General features: G+C 44.1%; 1 protein-coding gene across 1 annotated transcript; it reads right to left on the bottom strand.

Annotated features, from left to right (window-relative positions):
- Window positions 1-1,039: 1,039 nt before the first annotated feature.
- Window positions 1,040-2,172, bottom strand: LOC125555553. Its single transcript, XM_048718463.1, has 3 exons — window positions 1,986-2,172; window positions 1,745-1,900; window positions 1,040-1,641 (listed from the first exon to the last, which is right to left on the bottom strand). Exons 2-3 carry the CDS (start codon window positions 1,892-1,894, stop codon window positions 1,345-1,347), a joined length of 447 nt encoding a protein of 148 aa, XP_048574420.1. The 5' UTR covers window positions 1,895-1,900; window positions 1,986-2,172; the 3' UTR covers window positions 1,040-1,344.
- Window positions 2,173-25,525: the final 23,353 nt, after the last annotated feature.

Raw genomic sequence — 25,525 nt, forward strand, 5'->3', positions numbered from 1 at the left:
TTGGCACCAACAAAATGGTAGGCGGAGTGGTTAGGAGTAGAAGATGTGGGAAAGGATGAGGACGAGAAGAACAACAATTACCCCTTCTAGCAATGAATGGTATGTGGGATGGAGGTGGAGATTATTGGTAACTAGGAATACGTTCAGGTTGTCACTCGCCTTTAACGTCAATGTGCATTTGCAAAGTTGAATGGACCTTTGAGAGTGATCTTTATTTGTTGTTCTATGTCAATAGCATGTGTTAGTTTAACCAACTCTATATATTGCAAATATGAAAATTTTAATTCATGTTGCAATGCACGGTGAAGATGAGGTGGATGTCATCTGGTTTTAAAAGAGGTGGCTCCAGCGAGAAATGTTCCGCTACAGCGGGAAACCGAGCGAGAAGGGTAGGGTCGAACAAAAAAACAAAAGGGAGCGTACTGGGATGGGTTTTGTGTTTGGCTCAGGTGTTGGAAATAACATGATGTTAACGTGGTGTTGGTTGGCACCAACAAAATGGTTGGCGGAGTGATTAGGAGTAGAAGATATGGGAAAGGACGAGGACGAGAAGAACAACAATTACCCCTTCTAGCAATGAATTGTATGTGTGATGGAGGTGGAGCTTATTGGCAGTACTGCTTATTGATAACTAGGAATACGTTCAGGTTGTCACTCGCCTTCAATGTGAATGTGCATTTGCAAAGTTGAATGGATCTTTGAGAGTGATCTTTATTTGTTGTTATATGTCAATAGTATGTGTTAGTTTAACCAACTCTATATATTGCAAATATGAAAACTTTAATTCATGTTGCAATGCACGATGAAGATGAGGTGTATGTCATCTGGTTTTAAAAGAGGTGGCTCCAGCGAGAAATGTTCCGCTACAGTGGGAAACCGAGCAAGAAGGGTAGGGTTGAACAAAAAAACAAAAGGAAGCGTTCTGGGATGGTTTTGTGTTTGGCTTAGGTGTTGAAAATTACATGACGAATAGCCCGTAGCAACGCACAGGCGTTCTTCTAGTATATAGTAGAAGTAAACATCAGCAATTTCACCGACATTAACCGTCCGGAAGCTGGATATAACGTACTCTCATGCATGTCTCATCATAGTACTTACTACAGAGGAAAGTTACTCCAATTAAGTGCATCAAATCAAGACGACCACAGCCAAGGCTATACAGTCGATCAAGTGCCATGTAGTACTAGCTAAGGAGATCTCTATGTCGCTCCAATTAACAATGAACTACACCACTACTACGTACTAGATTGACACATACTCACCAGTGATGAGTCAGTCCTCGACTCCTCTCATGAGATGACCCCCTACAGGCGCAGCTAGATGAACACCCTGTTCATCAGTCATTCAGTCCTCATCTCCCAGCTGGAGGAGGTCACGGAAGCAGACGAAGTCGGCGCCCGCGAAGACGACGATGCTCGCGGGGCCGACGATCCAGCCCAAGAGGAATCCTGGGTCGGCTTCGAGGAGGAGGCGGACGGCGACGGCGTACATGTAGTGCCCGACGATGGTGACCCTGAGCGCGAGGTTGGCGTTGTCGCGGCACGGGAGCATCAGCGCCAGCCCCGCGGCGGCCGCCTGGGCTGCGGCGCACCACAGCATCACGAGCCAGAGGCCGCTCAGCTTGTCCGTCAGCGCCACGCACTGCAGGACCAACACCGTACGTAAAGACTTGGCGCAAGATGAACCGAACCGATCGGAGATTCGGAATGTGTGGTATGCAAGGGGCAAGGGGTCACGCACGCACCTCGCTGCACGTGGCCTCGTAGCGGGCGACGGCATAGGCGGCGGACGGGCGCACGGCGAAGAAGGAGAAGAGGTGGAAGGAGGCGTTGACGAGCGCCCACTGGCTGGCCCGCCGGACGTCAGCCGGGATCTTGGGCTTCTTGCCGTCCATGGTCCTCTGCCGCAAAAAGAAAGCTTAATTTCAACTGGGAGGAAGAGAAAGAAGAAGTATTTGACTAGTAGCTAGCTAGTTCCAGCAGCACCGTCGAGAAGAAGAGGCGGGGAGACGGGGATGCTTCTTCGCAAGGAGACGAGACTTGCCGGCGGGGAGGCGGGAGGCCTCTGACGTAGTACGCGGGGAGGGAGAGAAGACAGAGAGACAAGCGAGTGTTGCAGTGCGGTCTGGGAACAAGTATGTGATGTGATCGCTTGGTTGGTTGCAGGAAAGCTGGAATGCACCGAGCCGAGCCGAGCGCGTGTGCCATCTTTCCCAATGCGCAATTAATTTCTGTCTTTCTGTCTTTGCAATGGGATCGGCACTCAATAAGTCAGTCACACCACACTACTACCAGATTATTATCACTGGAACAAGCATGTGATGTGAACAGGCAGGGAGGAGACGGCGGGCAGAGGAAGCTAGCTTGCTGCCTATCTGCATTGCCTTATTGCACCCAGCCGAGCGCGTGTGCCATCTTTGGCAACGACGTATAATTTCTTTCTTTCTTTCTTTGCAATGGGACGTACACTATGCCGACGGCCACCGTCGGTATATTCGGAGAAACGCCGAAGAGGCACATCGGCATAGATGGTTATACGCCGACGGCTTTTATTGGGCCGTCGGGGTATGCCCATATAAGCCGACGGACGCCGTAGCATACAAATGGCTGACGGCTAGTTTATTTTTACGTTGGACGTCGTTAGGTTTATATTGCATTATACGTATTTGATTTTATGATCCATTCAGTAGCTTGTTTTTTGGTCTTGATGGCCTAGTGTTAACTACTTGCCTGATAGTTAGAGACTTAGAGTGGTATAATTACTTGGTAACTGATGTATATGACGCTAGTTACCCGTCGCCGCACCATGCTGCCCACTTTGCAAGCCCTTGCTTAAAGTGTGCGTTGCCGGTTTACTGGAAATGCTCGTGACAAGGATTGCTCTATCTTTACCAAAAAGAGGTGAGACTCCAATGCTCATTAGGGTTTCTTGTTTCAAAAAAAAAACGAAAGCTCTGCAAGCTTGACCTTTATCATCTTCTCCAAATACCCGTCAAAAACAGAAAAAGGGCAATGATAAATGCTGACAATGACCCATCACCTATCTTTTCTTGTTGCCGGCTCAACAAACCAAACCTATGTGAACAATCACACCATACCTGCTCAAGCTTGGCAGCGAGCAACCGAGCAGGCTAGTTTTCTTTATCCGTTTCGAACACACGGAAGGTCTTTTGTTTTTTGAAATAAAACACATGGAAGAACAATCGATCAAAAATCCAAGTTCAGAGGTCTCAACACTTGAAGCATCATGGAATACAAAATAATAATAATCAAGATCCTATTTAATTAATACCTCACATGCAAGCTCAAGAAAAATAAAATCCCCAACATGCTCACAGCTCACTAAATGGCTATTAATATGGCCGATAAAATTTGTGTAGCATCATGTAAGTTTCTAAAATATTCGACATAACTAGGTCATCAACATAAGTTTAATTGCTATAGTAAAGCAGCTTGAGCAAGAATTCATATGGTAATCCATATGCACATCAAGTTCTAGGGATATGGTTTACAATAGCTAAAGAGGAATTTTGGCATATGAAATAAATTCAAGATAGGCATTAAAGTGGAATATGGCCTAACTCACTAAAGAAAATTTAGTGGTTGACATTTTAGGTGACAATCTTCACTTTATTTCCTATGCCATAATTCCACTTGATCTATTATAAACAACATGGCGTGCATATGTATCCTATCTGCATTCTGCTGCAAGCTAGATTAATATAATGGTTAAACCATAACGCATGAAGCATGTACCTGCATGCAGATCTGAAGGGAGGCCATCGGCAGTGCTACTTCACATATCAGACCTCAACATTGACGTGGAAGAACAAAGACTTCATGGAAGGAAACGATTGTCGAACAAATGGATTACAACTACATACGGCAGCGATGAATAGCGAGCTTCAGCCTACATAGGCAATGCAGGGGGGAGAAGATGCGATATGGCCAGACCAGGGGTTTTGAGGGGAAAATATAATTGTTTCAGGGAAGGGTATTAAATGGGCAGGTTTGTGATTCAACACTTATTGCAATGGGATAGACGGTTCAAATTACCAGATACATTGATAAATGAGAGACGCCTATCAATTTTACTACTTACGATTGAAGCATTTATCCCCTTTACTGAAATCATATGTACGAGGCCCTGAGAACTTTGGTGCGAAACGCCAAACAACTGGACTAGTTAAGAAAATTAGAACAGAGACTCTGACAAGCATGGTGAAGAGCTCGGACAAACATAATAAGTAAGAGGTTCTGATAAGCCAGGCGTGACAAAACACTTTCTTGAATGCATATCACTACAGACGCAACCACAAATTCATATGAGGCTCCAGTAAATGTGCAGGTACAACGCTTAATACTATGTCGTGATAAGTTGCATAACACACCTACCTTTTTGTCGCTTGCGCGAATCCATATGCCATGCCTGGCCGTTAGGCGGGACAAGGACATGCCACGTTGACGGCGCGACCAACGGCCATGGACAACCCGAGGTCAAACATGCATATGGGTAAGGCGCCTTCACTTGTACCTTACATGTTTTCTGATTAGACAAGTTTTCGCGGTTCTGTTAGTGCTTAAGTTTTTCAAGGGTCATTAACTTCTTCAAATGAAGTTAGCTTGATATGCTATATGATATTTTAATTTATCTATCTATCTATTATATAATAAAAAAAAAATACTGGGTTCTAAGAGAGACACCACGTTAAGCCACATCATAAAACCTATTTTAAGTTAGATCTAGAATTGTCCGTCTAGAATTTAACTAGAGATTGTAGGGAAAAACTGGTAGTGAAAAAATACAGGGTTCTAATAGAGACACCACGTTAAGAAACATCATCAAAATTATTTTGATAGTTAGATCTAAAACTATGTGTCTAGGATTTAACTAGAGATTATAGAGGGAAACTACTCGACGGGTTAAACAAAAAAAAGATTACTCCAAAAGATCTCACAAAAATTAGAAACATCCAACCATTAATTTAGTGGACCAATGAAATATAGCCATTAGATTTACGAAACTCAAGATGGAATTAGGTTCTCCCTGCGTAGCCCTGGTTGTGAGTCTAGCTCCCACTAGTGCAGAACCGGGCAATAGCACCGGTTCGTAAGGCCCTTTAGTGCCGGTTTGGTAACCGGCGCTAAAATGTAGGCACTAAAGCCCCCCCCCCCCTTAGTACCGGTTCAGCACGAACCGGTGCTAAAGGGCAACCACGTGGCACGAGCCAGCTTCGGGGGCAGGGAGCCCTTTAGTATCGGTTGGTGTCACCAACCGGTATTAAAATGTTGGGGGGGTTTTGGGTTTATGATTTCTTTTTCATTTAATTTTGTGTTTTTCATTTAATTATTTTTCGTTTGTTGGTATTTTACGATACTACATATTGTACACGTTATGCATATATATAAATAGAATTTCTAGTAGAACCGATCATAATATATATATTTATATACACACACACACAATTGGAATGTCTCACAACCACCATTAATTAATTCACACATATATACACACATGTATATATATATATACACAATTTCTCCTAATTGGTGCCTTTAGAGCCAGTGGCATTAGCCTAGCTAATTTGTGCCTTCGGAGCACGATAACAATTGGAAGTGGTTCATGGGGGTGGTAGCGGGTAATAGTATTCTCCTTTGGGATCTATGACCTGGTCGAGCAAAAATCCCGCTATTTCCTCTTGAATTGCTTCTATGCGGTCCTGTGCTAGGAGCTTGTCCCGCACCTCTTTGAACTTTAAGAAGGTGATCAATATGCATTTGTATTAGCTGGGGAACGGTTTTACCGCTCCTTTTGCCAGCTGATTTGCTCGAGTTCGAGCTCGCCTCTTTCTGTAGATGTGCTCGATTTAACTTCTTGATGTGGCGCTCATAGTCTGTGTCAACAGGCTTGGGAGCTGGTGCTCTAGCAATATGAATGAAGTGGTCAATCTTTTCCACAGGCACTTTCTCCCTTGGCGGCGGTGGCGGTTTCGGTGTAAAATGGGCTTCCACCTCGGCCTTCGATATGGCTACGTTTTCCTCCTCGGACTTGTCGTAAGGCCTCTGCGGAAGAGGCGTGAGGCTTGGACCATATGGAAATCGTTTGCCTCCACCTGTACCTCCAGTACTACCTCGACTTGTACTGCTACGCACCATAGCTGAGGCGGCTCTTTTCCGTGATTGCTGAGGCGGTGAAGATGGCTGACGTGGCTGAGTTGGAGGAGGAGGAGTGGCCTGAAGCTGTGCCGGACTTGGAGGAGGAGTGGCCTGACGCTTTGCCGGACTTGGAGGAGGAGGAGGAGTGGCCTGAAGCTGTGCCGGATTTGGAGGAGGAGTGGTCTGACGCGTTGGTGGACTTGGAGGAGCGGGAGTCTGCTGACTTGGTGGCGGACTGCGACGAGGAGTCGGATGACGCGGTGTCGGTGGCCTTCGAAAGATGATGCAATCCTTTTTCCATAGGATGATACGATGGTTGGACTCTCCTAGTGTGTGCTCATCGTCACCTCCAGGAATGTCAAGCTCTAGCCCCGAATATTGGTCCACCACCTCATGAACCAAGAGACGAGCATAGCTCGCTGGAATCGGGTTGCAATGGAAGGTTGCCTCGGGGGGATTTGTAAAAGCAAGGGCGTCCGCCACCTTCATGGATATGTTCTTTATTTTGAAGTGTACCTCGCAGTTAGTGTTCTCCATGATGTTATCCACTGGGTAGCTATCCAGCAATGCGTCGCCTGGGGCGGAACGCATGCTGCTTCTCGGCATGGATGTGATGGTGCTATCCATTGGTGGATCATCCGCTAGCTGCTGAGACCCCCTTTGCTGGCTAAGTGAGTCGATCTGCTCCTGCTGCCACTGGAATTTGACTGCCAAGTCCGCGTGCGCTGATTCTAGGCCTTGAAGGCGTTCATAGTCTACCTTCCTCTGCTCCTCCTCCATCTTCCTCTTCTTCTCCTCCGCAATCTTCTTTCTCGCACGGGTTCTGTAGTCGGCGTTCCAGTCCGAAAACCCCTCATACCACGGAATAGCGCCCATGCCTCGTGTTCTTCCCGGATGTTCAGGATTTCCCAGGGCACGTGTAAGCTTGTCGTTCTCTCTGTTGGGCTCGAACAACCCCGATCGAGCCTCTTCTATTGCAACAAGTAGCTTATCTTTGGCTCCGTCCAGACATGCCTTCTTCGAAACTTTGCCTGTCTTCGGGTCCAACTCCCCCCCCCCCCCATGCGCATAGAACCAAGTCCTGCACCTGGGGGGCCAGCTCAATGTTTCTGGAGTGACACCTGCATCCAGCATCTCTTTCTCAGACTTATCCCACTTAGGCATTCCCACCGCATAGCCACCTGGCCCCAGCTTATGGAACTTATCCTTTTTTGCGGCATTGGCCTTGTTTATTCTGGACCGTTCCTTAGATAATTCCGAACCCTTGAATTTCACGAAATCGTCCCAATGAGCACTTTGCTTCTCTAGTGTTCCCTCGAATACTGGAGTCTTCCTTCCTCCCTTGACGTACTTGGCCCATTCACGAATCTTGTGGTTCTTGAATGCAACCGTCCTAAGAGCAGCGTCCTTGACTTTCTCCACATCTGCATCTGTGAAATGATCTGGTAGGGTGAAATGTTCCATGAGCGTTTCCCAAAGCAAATGTTTTTGTCTGTCGTCGACAAAAGTAACTCCTGGACGTGGCTTTGCTGGCTCTCTCCATTCTTGAAGGGAGATCGGGAGTTGTTCCTTCACAAGAACTCCGCACTGACGAATGAACTTGTCCGCAATCTTCTTAGGCGCTAATGGTTCACCATTAGGTCTGATTGCCTCGATATTGTACTTTACGCCCTCCTTCAACTTTTTGTTCGGGCCTCGTTTCGTCCTATTGCCTGAAGATTTGCTCGATCCGGATGGCTGAAAGAAGAAAGATCGATTCGTTAATATATCTTCAAGTCATTTAAAACATGTGATGATCACCAGATGCCTGCTTATATAAATATATATACCTCGCCGGTCTTTGTTGTTTCAAGATCAACATTTTGTTCGTCATGTTCATAGTTCATGACTTCATCAATTCGGTCATCGCGATCGAATATCATATCACCCTCCCCGGTGTTGTTTAGATATTTGGAGCCGTCATAATCTTCTTCATTCTGATCATCATCTGGCCCGTGAGGATTGCGTATGATATTGAACATGGCCTCTTCTCCCTCTCTGCCGGTATTGTCCGCCATAGGTTTTGTTTAACTAATCCAAAAGAAATATATTCAAATTATAATGCATGGATGCAATCAATTAATAAGGAAAAACTGAATCAATCATAGTACATAATAAGCATCATCGAATATAATCTCGAATACGTCGTCTCGAATAATAGATATAATCTGGAATACATCATCTCGAATAATAGATATAATCTCGAATACATCGTCTCGAATAATAGATATAATCTCGAATACATCGTCTCGAATAATATATAATCTCGAATACATCGTCTCGAATATTATATATCGAATACATCACTGGCTAGGTAGCTAATAAAGATCGAATACTACAGAAGAATCTAGGACACTCGCGGTTCATGCGGCGCGAGCGGTGGACACCCAAAGAGAAGGAACCCTCACAGGATCATAGATGAAGTGAGATCCCTGAAGAAACTGCCAGGTATTGGAGAACCTGCCGCCCTCTAACGCAACTATGTAGCGATGGACGTGCTCGTCCTCCTCCCTGACACGGCGACGTACCACCTCCGGCGGGGCCGGCTCCCTTCGCACCGAAACTGGCCCACGCGAATGCCACCAAACGAGATCAGGGTCGACGATGGGACCCGGGGCCGGGTTCCTCATCAAGCGGCGCGCCCCTCCAGGCAGCACCTCCCAGTGCCAGCCCGGCGGAGCCCAGTCCTGGACATGGGTCAGCCGGACGTCGTCGCGGACGGGTCGACGGCGAGGATGCGGGCCGGGCATCGTCGAGAACAAATACTAGCTATATGCCCGCAAAAAGTAACATTTTTTTAATGATTGGATTTTGATAACTAAAATTTCTAACATTTCTATATAACTAACATTCCTATAACATTTCGAACAATGCTATATAACTAACATTTCTAATATTTCTATAACTAAAAAACAGAAAAAAATTATAACATTTCTATATATATAACTAACATTTGTATAACATTTCTAATATTTCTATAACGAAAAAAAAATTCTAACTTTTTTATAACTATTTCTATAACTAAAAAACAGAAAAATTCCTAACAATTCTAACTTTGTTATAACTATTTCTATAACTAAAAAATAGAAAAATTTCTAACAATTCTAACATTTCTATAACATTTCTAACAATGCTATATAACTAACTATTTCTATAACTAAAAAAAGAAAAATTTCTTACATTTTTATAACTATTTCTATAACTAAAAAACTAAAAAAATGTATGTATGTGTGTGTGTGTGCTCACTGGCGAGGCGATAGGCGACGGGGGGCGGCGACGGGGACAGCGACGGGCGCGGCGACGACGGGGACAGGGACGGGGCGGCGACGACGGGGACGGGGACGTACGGGCCGGGGCGGCGACGACGGGGACGGGGCGGCGATGACGGGGATGGGGACGACGCGGGACGGGCCGGGACGGCGCGGCGGTGACGACGGGGACGGGGACGACGGGGCGGCGACGACGGGGACGGGGCGGCGACGAGGGATATGGAGACGGGGGCGGCAGGCGACGGGGCAGAGGAGAAGAAGCAGATGAGAAACTGAAATTTTTGAAGTGTTTAGTTATATAGGATGGACCTTTAGTACCGGTTGGAGCCACCAACCGGTACTAAAGGCCTGTTTTGGCCAGGCCAAGCGGCGGGAAGCGCACCCCCTTTAGTACCGGGGGTGGCTCTAACCGGTACTAAAGGACCCCCTCCCTTTAGTACCGGTTGGTGCCACCACCCGGTACTAAAGGGGGTGCGCTGGCGCAGGTGCGGTGCGGCAAGTTTAGTCCAACCTCGCTAGCCGAGGGGCGTCCGCACTGGTTTATAACCCCCCGTGCGGTAGCTCTCTCGAGCTCCTCTCCGAAGCAGGCCTACTGGGCCTACATGTTCTGTGCTGCCCTATGGGCCTACTGGGCCTTTGCAGGCCTGCATCCTGGCCCAACAACAGGTTGGGTTTCTAGTCGTATGCAGGCCACTCTGGCCCAGTAGGCGGGCTTTTTTTTTATTTTTTTTTGCTTTATTTATTTTTGAGTTGTTTTTTTGTGTATTTAGAGTTTCTTTGTGAATATTTTTGCTTTAGGTACAAAAAATTACAAACTTTCTGTTAGTGCCCGTAGTTTTCAAATTTAAATAGTTTAAATTTTGAATTATTTGAAATTAGTGTGAATCACTAGTTTGTGAATAACTTATCTTTAAAAATCAGTGTATTTAGAGTTTCTTTGTGAATATTTTTGCTTTAGGTACAAAAAATTACAGACTTTCTGTTAGTGCCCGTAGTTTTCAAATTTGAATAGTTTAAATTTTGAATTATTTGAAATTAGTGTGAATCACTAGTTTGTGAATAACTTAACTTTAAAAATCAGTAAAGGCATGAAAAAATTTGTTTGCTCATAAAATTTCTTCGCGTTTCAAATGCCAAAACACATAACTACCCTAACTATTACAGAGATTCCCTCCTGGGTGTGAAACACAGAAGAAAGTGATGATAGTGAAACCGATCACACCCAGATCTTTGGGTGTGAAACTTTTTCTTCGCGTGTGTCCCTTTGCGCCGTAACCATGGAAAATCTTCATGATTTAACGGGATGCTCGGGTCAATATTCGCTGTGAATGGAGCAATTTCAGCAAACTTTTCATAATCTTCTGACATGTCTGTCTTGTCATCCACTCCCACGATGTTTCTCTTCCCAGAAAGAACTATGTGTCGCTTTGGCTCATCGTACGATGCATTCGCTTCCTTATCTTTTCTTTTTCTTGGCTTGGTAGACATGACCAGTCCTTTTGCAGTAGAAACACTTAGTCTCAGCCTTAGGACCAGACTTGGGCTTCTTCACTTGAGTAGCAACTTACTTGCCGTTCTTCTTGAAGTTCCCCTTCTTCCCTTTGCCCTTTTCTTGAAACTAGTGGTCTTGTCAACCATCAACGCTTGATGTTTTTCTTGATTTCTACCTTCGTTGATTTCAGCATCACGAAGAGCTTGGGAATCGTTTCCGTTATCCCTTGCATATTATAGTTCATCACGAAGTTCTACTAACTTGGTGATGGTGACTAGAGAATTCTGTCAAACACTATCTTATCTGGAAGATTAACTCCCACTTGATTCAAACGATTGTAGTACCCAGACAATCTGAGCACGTGCTCACTGCTTGAGCTATTCTCCTCCATCTTTTAGCTATAGAACTTGTTGAAGACTTCATATCTCTCAACTCGGGTATTTACTTGAAATATTAAATTCAACTCCTGAAACATCTCATATGGTCCATGACATTCAAAATGTCTTTGAAGTCCCGATTCTAAGCCGTCAAGCATGGCGCACTAAACTATCAAGTAGTCATCATATTGAGCTAGCCGAATGTTTATAACATCTGCATCTGCTCCTGCAATAGGTTTGTCACGTAGCGGTGCATCAAGGACATAATTCTTCTGTGCAGCAATGAGGATAAACCTCAGATCACGGATCCAATCCGCATCATTGCTACTAACATCTTTCAACTTAGTTTTCTCTAGGAACATATCAAAAATAAAACAGGGGAGCTAAACGCGAGCTATTGATCTACAACATAGATATGCTAATACTACCAGGACTAAGTTCATGATAAATTTAAGTTCAATTAATCATATTACTTAAGAACTCCCACTTAGAAAGATATCCCTCTAATCTTCTAAGTGATCACGTGATCCAAATCAACTAAACCATAACCGATTGTCACGTGAAATGGAGTAGTTTTCAATGGTGAACATGACTATGTTGATCATATCTACTATATGATTCACGCTCAACCTTTCGGTCTCAGTGTTCCGAGGCCATATCTGCATATGCTAGGCTCGTCAAGTTTAACCTGAGTATTCTGCGCATGCAAAACTGGCTTGCACCCGTTGTAGATGGATGTAGAGCTTATCACACCCGATCATCACGTGGTGTCTGGGCACGACGAACTTTGGCAATGGTGCATACTCAAGGAGAACACTTTTATCTTGAAATTTAGTGAGAGATCATCTTATAATGCTACCGTCAATCAAAGCAAGATAAGATGCATAAAAGATAAACATCACATGCAATCAATAAGTGATATGATATGGCCATCATCATCTTGTACTTGTGATCTCCATCTCCTAAGCACCGTCATAATCACCATCGTCACCGGTGTGACACCTTGATCTCCATTGTAGCATCGTTGTCGTCTCGCCAATCTTATGCTTCCACGACTATCGCTATCGCTTAGTAATAAAGTAAAGCATTACAGTGCAATTGCATTGCATACAATAAAGCGACAGCCATATGGCTCCTGCCAGTTGCCGATAACTCGGTTACAAAACATGATCATCTCATACAATACAATTTAGCATCATGTCTTGACCATATCACATCACAAAATGCCCTGCAAAAACAAGTTAGATGCCCTCTACTTTGTTGCTGCAAGTTTTACGTGACTGCTACGGGCTTAGCAAGAACTGTTCTTACCTACGCATCAAAACCACAATGATAGTTTGTCAAGTTGGTGATGTTTTAACCTTCGCAAGGACCGGGCATAGCCACACTCGGTTCAACTAAAATTGGAGAAACTGGCACCCGCTAGCCATCTGTGTGCAAAGCACGTTGGTAGAACCAGTCTTGCGTAAGCGTACGCGTAATGTCGGTCCGAGCCGCTTCATCCAACAATACTGCCGAACCAAAGTATGACATGCTGGTATGCATTATGACTTATATCGCCCACAACTCACTTGTGTTCTACTCGTGCATATGACATCTACGCATAAAACCAAGCTCGGATGCCACTGTTGGGGAACGTAGTAATTTCAAAATTTTCCTACGCACACGCAAGATCATTGTGATGCACAACAACGATAGGGGAGAGTGTTGTCCACGTACCCTCATAGACCGAAAGCGGAAGCATTAGCACAACGCGGTTGATGTAGTCGTACGTCTTCACGATCCGACCGATCAAGTACCGAACGCACGACACCTCCGAGTTCAGCACACGTTCAGCCCGATGACGTCCCTCGAACTCTGATCCAGCCGAGTGTTGAGGGAGAGTTTCGTCATCACGATGGCGTGGTGACGATGTTGATGTTCTACCGACGCAGGGCTTCGCCTAAGCACCGCTACAGTATTATCGAGGTGGACTATGATGAAGGGGGCACCGCACACGGTTAAAAGATCAACTTGATCAATTGTTGTGTCTATGGGGTGCCCCCTGCCCCCGTATATAAAGGAGTGGAGGAGGGGGAGGGTCGGCCCTCTCTATGGCGCACCCTAGGGGAGTCCTACTCCCACCGAAAGTAGGATTCCTCCTTTCCTAGTAGAACTAGGAGCCCTTCCAAGTAGTAGGAGTAGGAGGAAAGGAGAAGGAAGGGAAAAGGAGAAGGAAGGAAGGGGGCGCCACCCCTCCCTAGTCCAATTCGAAAAAGCCCATGGGGAGGGGTGCGGCCACCCTTTGAGGCCTTTCTCTCCTTTCCCGTATGGCCCATTAAGGCCCAATACGAGTTCCCGTTACTCCCCGGTACTCTCGAAAATACCCGAATCACTCGGAACCTTTCCGATGTCCGAATATAGTCGTCCAATATATCGATCTTTACGTCTCAACCATTTCGAGACTCCTCGTCATGTCCCCGATCTCATCCGGGACTCCGAAGGTATATCAAAACATATAAACTCATAATATAACTGTCATCGTAACTTTAAGCGTGCGGACCCTACGGGTTTGAGAACTATGTAGACATGACCGAGACACGTCTCCAGTCAATAACCAATAGCGGAACCTGGATGCTCATATGGGCTCCTACATATTCTACGAAGATCTTTATCGGTCAAACCGCATAACAACATACGTTGTTCCCTTTGTCATCGGTATGCTACTTGCCCGAGATTCATCATTGGTATCTCAATACCTAGTTCAATCTCGTTACCGGCAAGTCTCTTTACTCGTTCCGTAACACATTATCCCGCAACTAACTCATTAGTTGCAATGCTTGCAAGGCTTAAGTGATGTGCATTACCGAGAGGGCCTAGAGATACCTCTCCGACAATCGGAGTGACAAATCCTAATCTCGAAATACGCCAACCCAACAAGTACCTTCGGAGACACCTGTAGATCACCTTTATAATCACCAAGTTACGTTGTGACGTTTGGTAGCACACAAAGTGTTCCTTCGGTAGACGGGAGTTGCATAATCTCATAGTCATAGGAACATGTATAAGTCATGAAGAAAGCAATAGCAACAAACTAAACGATCAAGTGCTAAGCTAACGGAAAGGGTCAAGTCAATCACATCATTCTCGTAATGATGTGATCTCGTTAATCAAATGACAACTCATGTCTATGGTTAGGAAACATAACCATCTTTGATCAACGAGCTAGTCAAGTAGAGGCATACTAGTGACACTCTGTTAATACAATTCTAGCATGAATAATAAACATTTATCGTGATATACGGAAATAAATAATAACTTTATTATTGCCTCTAGGTCATGTTTCCTTCAGCAGGTGTGCAGGTTGCAATACACGTTGTGACGCGAAAGCGTATGGACCACTTTTGGGGAAGTAAACACATATAAATGGCTCATTTGAAAAAAAATGCACCATAGATACTGGCCATGCAAGCTTCGGACCTGAGATGAACAAACTTACATAGTTTTGGGACCCAAAATTGCAGTTTTGAAGTAATTAATAGGACTGGACTGACACACCTCCAATAGTTTAGGACTTATGATGCAATTTTCAAAATTATAATTGCACTTACTCAGTTCCATAATATAGTGGCCATTGGTTTTCTCGAAAGTCATGCTTCATAAAGTTTAACCAATATATACAATATGGAATGTATACCATATGCAAATATATTTCTTGAACTAAAAGTAATGAATTGATATTGCAGATGTTGACAATTCTTTTCTATAAACTTGTTCAAAGTGTACAAAGTTTGAATTTCCAAAAATCTAATAACCAATATATTTTGGAACGAATGGAGTAATTATTGTGCTTTGACATTTGTTGAACCAGTTTTTTAAAGCATTATTGTACTTTCCAATCCACTATTTTGAACTTGCACCAAAATGGCCATTAATACTTTTCTTTCTTACAATATTCAATTTAGCAATGGCAATCGGATATCAAAAACTTTATTCTTTTGTCCAACATTTTCATCAGAACAATAAAGGCGGTGCGCTCACATTTGCGAGGGCCACTGTTCTAGTTAGTACGAATAATACAAACCCCAAACGCATCATGACAAAAGTCCAGGAGTCCACCCAAGATAGCTAGCTACTACACTCGAGTCTATGTCACAAATCGTGTCACTCATTTTTAAATCTATAATGTGTGAAGTATTCTAAATAAAATCATCATATCTGTACCACCTATGTTTACAATACCACAAAATATCGAATTCAAATTCAATGTAGTAATAAAATAAAAAATTATATAAGACAAATTGAATATTTATAGTGATGCTTGGCCATATTCAGAACACAATTAAATTAGCTAGTATTCACCCACATATATCGCTCATTGAACCATGTATCAAGTTAGAATTTGAATTGCCCTAACATTCTTATATAAAGTGTGATTGTAGTAAAAGAACCAAGAACTTTGTACTTTCAACTATTCAGGTAGTATAGGCTCCAGCACGAGCACCTTAATCCAGATACATTTGAGGCCCCAACTCCTGACATTTTCTAATTTTTTGTTCCTGAAAGTGGCTTTAACTATCACAATGGTAGGTTTATCTCATGTGGTGCCCAGATAAAAGTTACCTTCAAAGATTATTTCACTGGATATGTTTATCTTATTTACCAAAATCCTAAATTATTAAAAGGGAAATATAATTATAAGACATATAAATAAATAAATAAATAATTGGAGATTAATTGAAAACCACATTTCAGATTTTTCTTACAATTGTATGTTCTTTTATATTTTTGATGATTTTAAGAACATATGGTTGTTTCTTAATATGGAAAATAGTTTTAAAACTTAAAGTTGTGTTATGTACTCCCTCCATCCCAAAATTCTTGTCTTAGATTTATCTAGATACAGATGTATCCAACACTGAAATGTGAATAGATACAATCCATATGTAGACAAATCTTAGACAAGAATTTTAGGATGGAGGGAGTATATATCTTACACAAAGGTGTCACATCGATCAAAATGTTTAAGGCCTTCTTTGGTTCATAGGATAGGAATTTTATAGGAATAGGAAAATCATAGGAAGTGAGATGACATGGATGTCAATTCCTATAGAAAAAGAGATGTCATTTGATGCATAGGATAGGATTTTTTCCATTGGGTCTAGGCTAATGTTTTTTTCCTCCAAAACGTGAATGATTGATTCCTATCCTACATAGGAATATGAATCCATTCCTACAAACCAAAGGGCTTCAAAGGTATTTTTTCTTTGCAAATCCTATCCTATAGAATTCCTACAAAAAAACCTACGAACCAAAGGAGGCCTAAACGGTGAAACCCACAAGAGGGAGCAAATGCACAGAGTATTAAGAGTTCATCGATGAAATTAATATTATCTGTTGTAATAACTGGAAGACCAACCCAAAACAATATTTGTCTTAAGAAATAAGTCTAAAATGATTTGGAATCTCAAAAGATTTTCTAGAGGGTTTGATGTACTTGCTAGGTGCCCTGGCATTTGCAAGGGCCACTGTTTTAGTTAGTACAATAGTACAAATCCCGGCGTTTCAGACCTACACCTGAATCTATGTCACCAACCGTGTCGCTCTCAATTGCATGTGGCCACCCCCAGCCCAGCCGATCAAGAGTGTGGTCAGGTCACTCTTGCATCCAAAAATCCGGCCTGACCAAACTCACAGGTCACGGCTGAACCCCGGCGAAATACATTATTCATCATGTAAGAGGTGGTATGCGGTGGTGGGTCGCAACGACGATCGATTCACTCACAGTAGCTTGATCTATATGTTTAGGTTACAATTCGAGGGATACAATCATGATGAATAGAGGAAAGGGATAAGGGTTTGGGTTGCCGCCGCCGATGCCTCAAAAGAGAAAAAAGACTACTCCTTCATATCCATATTACTTGTCGCTTAAATAGATGTATATAGCACTAAAATATGTCTAGATATATCCATTTGAGTGAGTAATATGGATCGGAAGTAGTAGCTATTGTAGTTGTGATCAAAGCGTTTCTTGCAATGCCACGTGCCGTGCCCTTCGAACTTGCAGATCTGGCACTTCTCGCGTTCACGGTCACCGCGGTCACCAACTCCTTGGCACGACCCACTACCAGAGCCGCCACCGCCGGGATTGTCGGAGTAGCGGGCGCCTGCGTTGTTGTTGCTGTAGCCGCCTCCTCTGCCGCTGTTGCCGCCACCACCACGACGGTTTGAGTTACCGCGACCTCCACCCCTCGCCGCCAGATTGGCAGAGTGGAAGGCGGCATTCTGCGCGGCGATCCGAGCTTCAGCCGCGAGCAACATAGAGAAGAGCTACCTGAGACCGATCGGCTGATCGGTGATGGTGCGGGTTGTTGGAGTTGTGTCGAATATAGTGTACAAGGTAGGTTACAGTTGGACTAGGAGTTGTATTGTGTTTACATAGGACGTGGGGTTGTATTCTAATAAGACACTTGTATCCTAGGCCTCTCATATATAGCGGGGGTAGACGCAGGGGAAGCCGGCGGCATGTGCCGGTGTCCAAGGCGATCGGGTGCGGTATTGTAGCGGTATCATGGGGAGGAGCGCCCATAATTAGGCCCCGGGGATGTAGCCATATCGGTGAACCTCGTTAACCAATCTCGATGTCGTGCTCGTGTGATTGCTTGGTCCTCGGATGATCGACGGTATGCCTCGGATTTATTCTAACAATTGGTATCATGAGCTAGGTTGTTTGGAGGTTGCTGGATTGTTGATCTAGAGGAGGAAGAACATCGACACAAATCTATCGGAAGCGATCCTAATACGGGACGAAGTTCGTCGGCGAGTTATGATCAAAAACAGATGTGGTCGAGTTGAAATCTTCGTGAAGTGATCGGAAGCAGCGATGAGGCATCAGTCGCAGGTACAGAAGCCTATTGGTCAGCGGTGTCCATCGACTCGGCGTTGAGGCGTGATTAGATGCAAGCGTCGGCAGATCGGGAGCGCCCATAATCTGTTGGTCGGCGAGATCGGATTGTGGCGGCTGCACGCGGAATCACAACAGGAGTCGTATGGCGATCGGACTGAGCTTACACGGTGGAGCCTGAAGCTAGTCGAAGAGGCCCAAGGCCCCAAGGCTGGCGGGCAGATGTGCGCGTGTCGCAGGGGACCACTGAGACGTGCCCGTTGTACAGGACCGAAGGAAAGCTAGATGCGAGATTTGTTTTGGTGAAAAAAAGGACGCCGTTCCGCTGCAGTCAAGGGTGTTGCTTTGGTGTTTGTCTTGTCACCGGAGCATTGACTTGATGGCTACTAAATTGGATTGATTAAGTACGTGTGCAAAGAAAGAAAAGAATAGTTCGGGATAGCTAAGGTGGTTTGCTACAGGCAAATAAGAAGGCTCAGGGTGCTATTTCTTTGGAGTTCTTTGCTTTGTACGTGGGTCGTGTATGGTACAGATGCAGCGACAACGCAAATCAGGACAGATGATGTGCGCGCAAGGTTCGTGGAGTCTAAAGCATGTCGTGTAGTCGGATAAGTTCGGCTGGGTCGGACTTGGCAGTCTGACGGATCGACGCAAGTCGGTTGGTACAGAAGACGGTGCGGGATCAGCGGCGGCGACATAGGAGCGTGATGCTGATGGTGACCGACTTCTGGGACGTGAAAACACGTGGCACAGGCTCCGAGGGCTTGTGTGGCTTCGACAAGACTATGGCGCGGGGTTGATTCAAGGTGGTGTACACACGGAGCTTGATGTCGACGGGGCGCGAGGTTGGACTGATCATCTACCATGGAGTCATGTTGAAGGTGGAGCTGGATTGAGGGGCTACGGTGTAAGGATCCAGAGAATCGAAGCCTATTCAGCAAGGGGGGAAAAGCGAGTGACATGCAGTTCGGACTGGAGCCCAGTGGTCTGATGGAAGCGTGAAACTCGTCATCGGCCGGTGATGATCGGTGGTACTCTGCAGTGGGGGTTGAGTGCTGTGGTTTTGTGACCCTTGAGACTCGACTGGGACAGCGGAGGCTCGACGCGGTAATAGTGGCGAGGCGTGCGGTACGCACGGGACATGGAGACGGGCCAGGGCTCTGGTGGTCATACATGTAGTGAGACAACTGCGAATTTGACTCGGGATGACTAAAAGCAATGGTGAAATTCCTTCAAGTTTTAGACAGGCGGTCAAGAAAGGAGCGGTGATGTTGAGTTCAGGTAATTCTTATGTGTGACACCCAATATGTAAGTTGTTCACTTTCACGCAGGTCAGTGATCAGTGTGTGATGGCGTTGGATGAATACTCTGGAAGTTGGGAACGCAAACTAGAGTAACAATGAACTTAATTTTGCTCGAGTGTTGATTATTGTCAAAAAAGAATGGACTACAAGTTGCAGGTGGAGTCATATGGAGTCTTTGGAGTAGCAGTGGTTCTCATGGGATAAGCTCAAGTCCAATGTACATGAAAGTTTGACGCATGGACAAATTCAGGGTGGTGGAGTATATTCGCCAAGGTGGAGTTTGTTGGAGTTGTGTCGAATATAGTGTACAAGGTAGGTTACAGTTGGACTAGGAGTTGTATTGTGTTTACATAGGATGTGGGGTTGTGTCCTAATAGGACACTTGTATCCTAGGCCTCTCATATATAGCGGGGGTAGACACACGATGTAACCTATGCCAACATAATAGCACCGGAACGCAGGGGAAGCCGGCGGCATGTGCCGGTGTCCAGGGCGACCGGATGCGGTATTGTAGCGGTATCATGGGGAGGAGCGCCCATAATTAGGCCCCGGGGATGTAGCCATATCAATGAACCTCGTTAACAAATCTCGATGTCGTGCCCGTGTGATTGCTTGGTCCTCGGATAATCGACGGTATGCCTCGGATTTATTCTAACAAGGTGGAGATGGCCGAGACGAGGCCGTTGTAGTCGGGTTCGTGAAGAAGACCTTGCAGGATGTGGGAGATAACGTCGTCCTCATCCAGAGGCTTGTCAGCGGCTGCCAGCTCGTCGGAGATGCTCACCATCTTGGTGAAGTAGGCCGCGGCCGACAGGTCCCTTTGCGAGTGTGTTCGATCGCGGAGTGAAGCTGTATTACCCTCGCCCTAGACTGCGAGGCGAAACTCTGCAGCAGGACGTTCCGGATCATGGCGGTGGTGGTGTAGGAGCTGGCCTGCAGTAAGACCTCATGGGAGAGCGGTGAGATAAAAAACGTAAGAATCTGCTGATCTTGGTTAACCCACACAGCGTGTTCGGGGTTTGGCGAGGACGTGATCTCCTTTTTGCCGGAGACATCCTTCTTCGAGAGGATCGCAGCGGGAGGCTCCCTGATCGAGCCGTCCAGGTAGCCCATCAAACCTGCCGCCTTGATGTGTGTCAGGACTTATGCCTTCCAGATTAGCAAGTTTTCTCGAGTCAGTTTTTTGATGATGATGTGCCCGAGAGGGATGAGGAGGGCGAAACCATGATGATAGATGAGGAGGAGCTCGATATACTAGATGCGGTGGAAAAGATGGGATGTGAATAAGCGTATGCTTCTGCAAGGACGCCCTTCACGTTAATAAAGGCCGAAGCCAGGAGATATACATAGGCAGTTTAGACGTGGATTGATCCCCAAGATCATATCTGAACAGCCCAATAGATTACTTTTTTTTGCGAATAGCCCAACAGATTACAACGCACACAACCTACAATATACGGTTTATATACATACCGTATATTGTACAATGCTTAACACATATGGATTAGGTCGAGATGTACTGATGATGAGTGACTGATGAATATTAGTATGCCAGCTACGACGATTGATCGAGTGCCCTGCCCAAATAGTAAAATTGCACGGTTCCGTCTCCTACCAGCGACTGGGCAGCCAATTAACTAGTGACACGTTGTACCGTATATTAAATATTGTGTTGTATACATAGTTTCCGCTATTTATGAAATATTGGTATTTCAGTAGTTGGTCCACCAATAGAGTACTACTTTTGTCAGTCTAGCAGGTCCGAAGTATTACTTTTTGTCAGACAGGGACGCGCATACATCATCCTCTTTTCTCTCCCTTGCAAACAAATCCATAGACTTTATTTCATCTTAGCAAAGTAAAAACATTCTTATCTTTTAAACCATAATTTCATATTTGAAATAATTTATATATTAGAACTCTTGACGCCAAGACCTTTAAAACTAGAGCGATCTTGGATATATTTCAAATGCATTTAAATTCCAACATTTCACATTACGTATGTGGAACTAACATATTTCACTCGACAAATCTGAAACAAGTTAATAACATATTTCAGAATTATGAAATAATAATTAAGTACAGAAAATGAAATTATAATATATGATTTTGAAACTGATTATTTGAAAATGCGAACAATGTATTTCAGCTTCTGTGCTTACTATTTCATAATTCAGAACTAACATTTCACTTTTCACTGTCTTCTTTCGCAAAAATAATATATCAATTGCATATTTCACAATTCAAAACCTACTTTTTACTTTTCGCTCGCTTGTTTCACCAAAAATATATTTCACTTGCACATTACTCAAAAACTATTTCATTGTTTTCAAATAAATTGTTCCATAGTTTCGAATAATCAATATCATAATGATACATTATAATTCACTTTATGTGCTTACTATTTCACAATTCAGACCCAACATTTCACTTTCCACTGCCTTGTTTCACAAAAATAACACCTATTTCAATTTGTACATTTGTAAAATAACCTGTTTCACTCTTTTGAAATAAAATGTTTCATATTTCCAAATAATCAATTTCACAATGATACACTAGAATTTCACTTTCCATGGTTACTATTTCACAATTCATAGCCTACATTTCATTTTTCACTGGCTTGTTTCATAAAAAATATATTTCAATTGTACATTTATAAAAAAAAACTATTTCACTCTTTTGAAATAAATTGTTTCACATTTTCGAGCAATCAGTTTCACAATGATACATTATAATTCCACTTTCTGTGGTTGCTAGTTCACAATTCAGAAGCTACATTTTCACTTTTCGCTCGCTTGTTTGACAAAAATCACATTAATTTCATTTGCACATTTTTAAAATAACGAATTTCACTCTTTTAAAAATAAATGGTTACACATTTCCAAATAATCAGTTTCACAATTTCACATTTCAGTTTCATAATTTTTTTTCACTTTCAAAACCAATATTTCACTTCCACTGTCTTGTTTCAGAAAAAACACATTGTTCAAGTGAAATAGGTTTGTTTCACATATGAAATGTGAAACATTCAAATTTAAACGTGTTTGAAATATATCCAAAATTGGTTTACTTCTAAGGGTCTTGGCGCTAGGTGTTCAAATATATAAATTATTTCAAAAATGAACTTAAATTTTAAAAGATATAAATATTTTTATTTGGTCAAGATGAAAAAAAAGTCCATGGATTTGTTTGCAATGAAGAGCGGAAAGACATATGCATGCGCGTGTGCGAGAAAAGAGGGAGAGTGAGCTGTAACATCAATGCCTGCCATGCGAGGACAAATGGTGTGGGACAGTAGCTGTATTAGACTGGGTATTCAGTTTGTATAGTAGAAAGAGGAAAATAAGTGTTTTTTTAGACCAAATCTTAAAGCAGCTATGGAATCGTAAGATTATCGCCGGTAGGAGACGGAACCGCGCAATATGACTTTGCGGTGCCCTGCCCTATGTGTGTATCAATTTACTAGTGTACTCCCTATGTGTGAATTGTGGACGTCTTTAATGCAGTAGTATTTGACCTTTTCTTTATACGACCGGACATCATTTATATGCTTATTTATCCAGCTTCGGTATAATTGATGTTGGTCAGAGTGTCACTGCAGTTTATATATATTCATGAAGTATATTTATGATAAACATTGTTTTTCATGCAACCGCTGGCATAATCCATTGGGGGTATAGCTGTTGGTTCCCCTGAACCTCTAGAAGATTGTTGGGGTACAGCTAGCAAATTAAAGAAATTTAGCTTATAGTTTTATTTCAGCATACAGAATAATTGCAGTTATGCTTATATGCATATATACTCAGTGACTCACATGCATAATTAGCTTATCTTGGGTCAAATTGATGTTGCTGAAATTGGTACTGCAGTTAGTATTCATAGAGACATTTATGTTGTTTCAATTTTGGTTCCAAGTTTCAACTTACTTTGATGATCAAGAAGTTTTCTAGAGCTGTGCAAATGCAACTTAAAGTTCCTGTAAAATTCTCCACCGATAAACGCCTCATAATGATTTTTAGCGCGTAACCTCACTCGCTTACATGTGTTTTTTGAGACAGGGAAATAAAGTGCAGAGGAAAATGTTCAGGTTACATGCATGTACTTTACAGATGTCTTCTTACACTGCCTGTTTGCTTTGCTTGTGCTAATTTCATTCCTGCATTTCATTATTCAGCTAATGTTTAGGGTGGCTTCCGTTATTTCCAACTTTTACTCTGAATCTTGTCGTGCATGCATCGTAATGTTCTTCAGTTGGAAGTTTGGACCGCATGTGTGTTTGATGATCAGGGAAAGGCATGGATGCCCAAACTCCTGAGGTACTCTGAATAATATGTAGTATGGGGCTTGCAGTATAATGCTGTGTCAAACTGACTGGGTGCCGTACGTGTGATTTTAATTATCTTGTGAATTGTTGTGATGATCAGCGAGATGCTTAATTATATCCAGCTAGCTTCTTGGGCATTATATGAATCAATGTTTTGTGACACTGTTTGCAGTTCAGTTCATATGCATATATATGTATGAATGCACACACTCACTCACTCATGTTGTTTCTGGTGTTGAGTTGAGCCATTCATTGTGTTTCAGTCGTGTGGCAACCAACGGGCGCTGGCGTATAAATGTGACTTGGAAATGATTGGTCTGTTAGATTTTTGGGTGAGGAGTGACCTGAGCTGACCCTCTCGATCGGCTGGTCCTACGTCCTAGCTTGGTGGTTGGGCATGGCTGGCTGCTGGCTAGTTTCAGTACTACGCGCAGCGCAGTGCAGAGTGGTGATCGGTGCAGGGTAGCTAAGGTGCGCGCACGTGACGTTCTCTTGAGTTTTGCATGCCACGACCACGCATAAACTGCAGAAGCACACATCGGGAGACACGCATGCTCGTACCCTCCCTCCATGCATCAATGCGAGGCAAAGCCCAAGCCAAGTTGGACCAGTTCAGGGAATTAAGCCTCCGTTGAACTAAGCCGGAATGATTGTGAACAGATCATCAATACTTGTATAGCCTGCCCCAGGACTATTTTTGTAATTAAGCTTGTGGGCGCGCTCTGTGGCCTTTGTTTGCCAAAGAAAATGACCTTTCCCATATTTCACATCCCATGTATATGTTTCCATAGATTCCATCAACGAGAGCTGAGAAGATTAGCATATTTTGCTTCAGTCCACAAGACGGAAAACCACAGATCGATTCCAACAAACAACTACTCCCTCCGTTCTAAATTACTCGTCATAGAAATGGATGTATCTAGAATTAAAATACATCTAGATACATCCATACCTGAGACAAATAATTCGGAACGGAGGGAGTATATCATTTCTGGCCAAGCGGGGCTTCACTAGTAGTTTCCGGTGATGATGAATCGACACATTGGGAAGAGCGTCGCGTACGACCCATGCTTCAACACGCGTTGGGAAGTGAGGTTCTTCCCGGATCTCCGGGCGGCCGGCGTGTGCGTGTACCAGCATAGAGCGCTTCTCCGGCCGGCGGCGATGCATCAGTTGATCCTCCCGGACTACCGAGGAGGTGTGGTAGATTCACGATCGTGTCGGCGAGAGGAACAAATTTCAGTGGATGACGAGGTACGTTTCCCGTGTCATCTGGCACATGTCCTGACGCTGCTGGACTCGGTGCATGGTGTGGACCTCAGGAATGGCGAGGGGAGATATGGACGTATCAGGGTGACTGGATTCAGTTGGTCGCCTCTGCTGCTCCACATTCACCCTCTCTTGCTCCCCGTTCCTCCACTTTGCTAGATCTGTCTCACTGCAAGACGGGGGTGGGGGGGTGGGGGACTATGGTTGACTTCAATTGGGTGCGGATCCCTGGCCTCGATGGCCAGAAGGGAAGTGAAGATGGCGCTGATCACTGGCGGGGATGCGCCGATGCTTGCCCGCCTCTGCTAGATCAACTCGTGGTTCCTGACGACAAGCTCCCTCAACGCGAAAGCCATGGCGGTGAGCGAGGTGATGGATGACGAAGAGATGGCGAGGTCCTTTAGGCCATGGAG

Source organism: Triticum urartu, chromosome 5 (genome assembly GCF_003073215.2).
Source record: "Triticum urartu cultivar G1812 chromosome 5, Tu2.1, whole genome shotgun sequence".
Classification (NCBI taxonomy): domain Eukaryota; kingdom Viridiplantae; phylum Streptophyta; class Magnoliopsida; order Poales; family Poaceae; genus Triticum; species Triticum urartu.

Excerpts from the sequence above, each read along its gene's own strand:
- LOC125555553 (XM_048718463.1), bottom strand. The coding sequence starts at position 1,894 with ATGGACGGCAAGAAGCCCAAGATCCCGGCTGACGTCCGGCGGGCCAGC. Across the intron at positions 1,642-1,744 it reads ACGAGGCCACGTGCAGCGAG|TGCGTGGCGCTGACGGACAA; the intron begins GTGCGTGCGTGA and ends TTGGTCCTGCAG.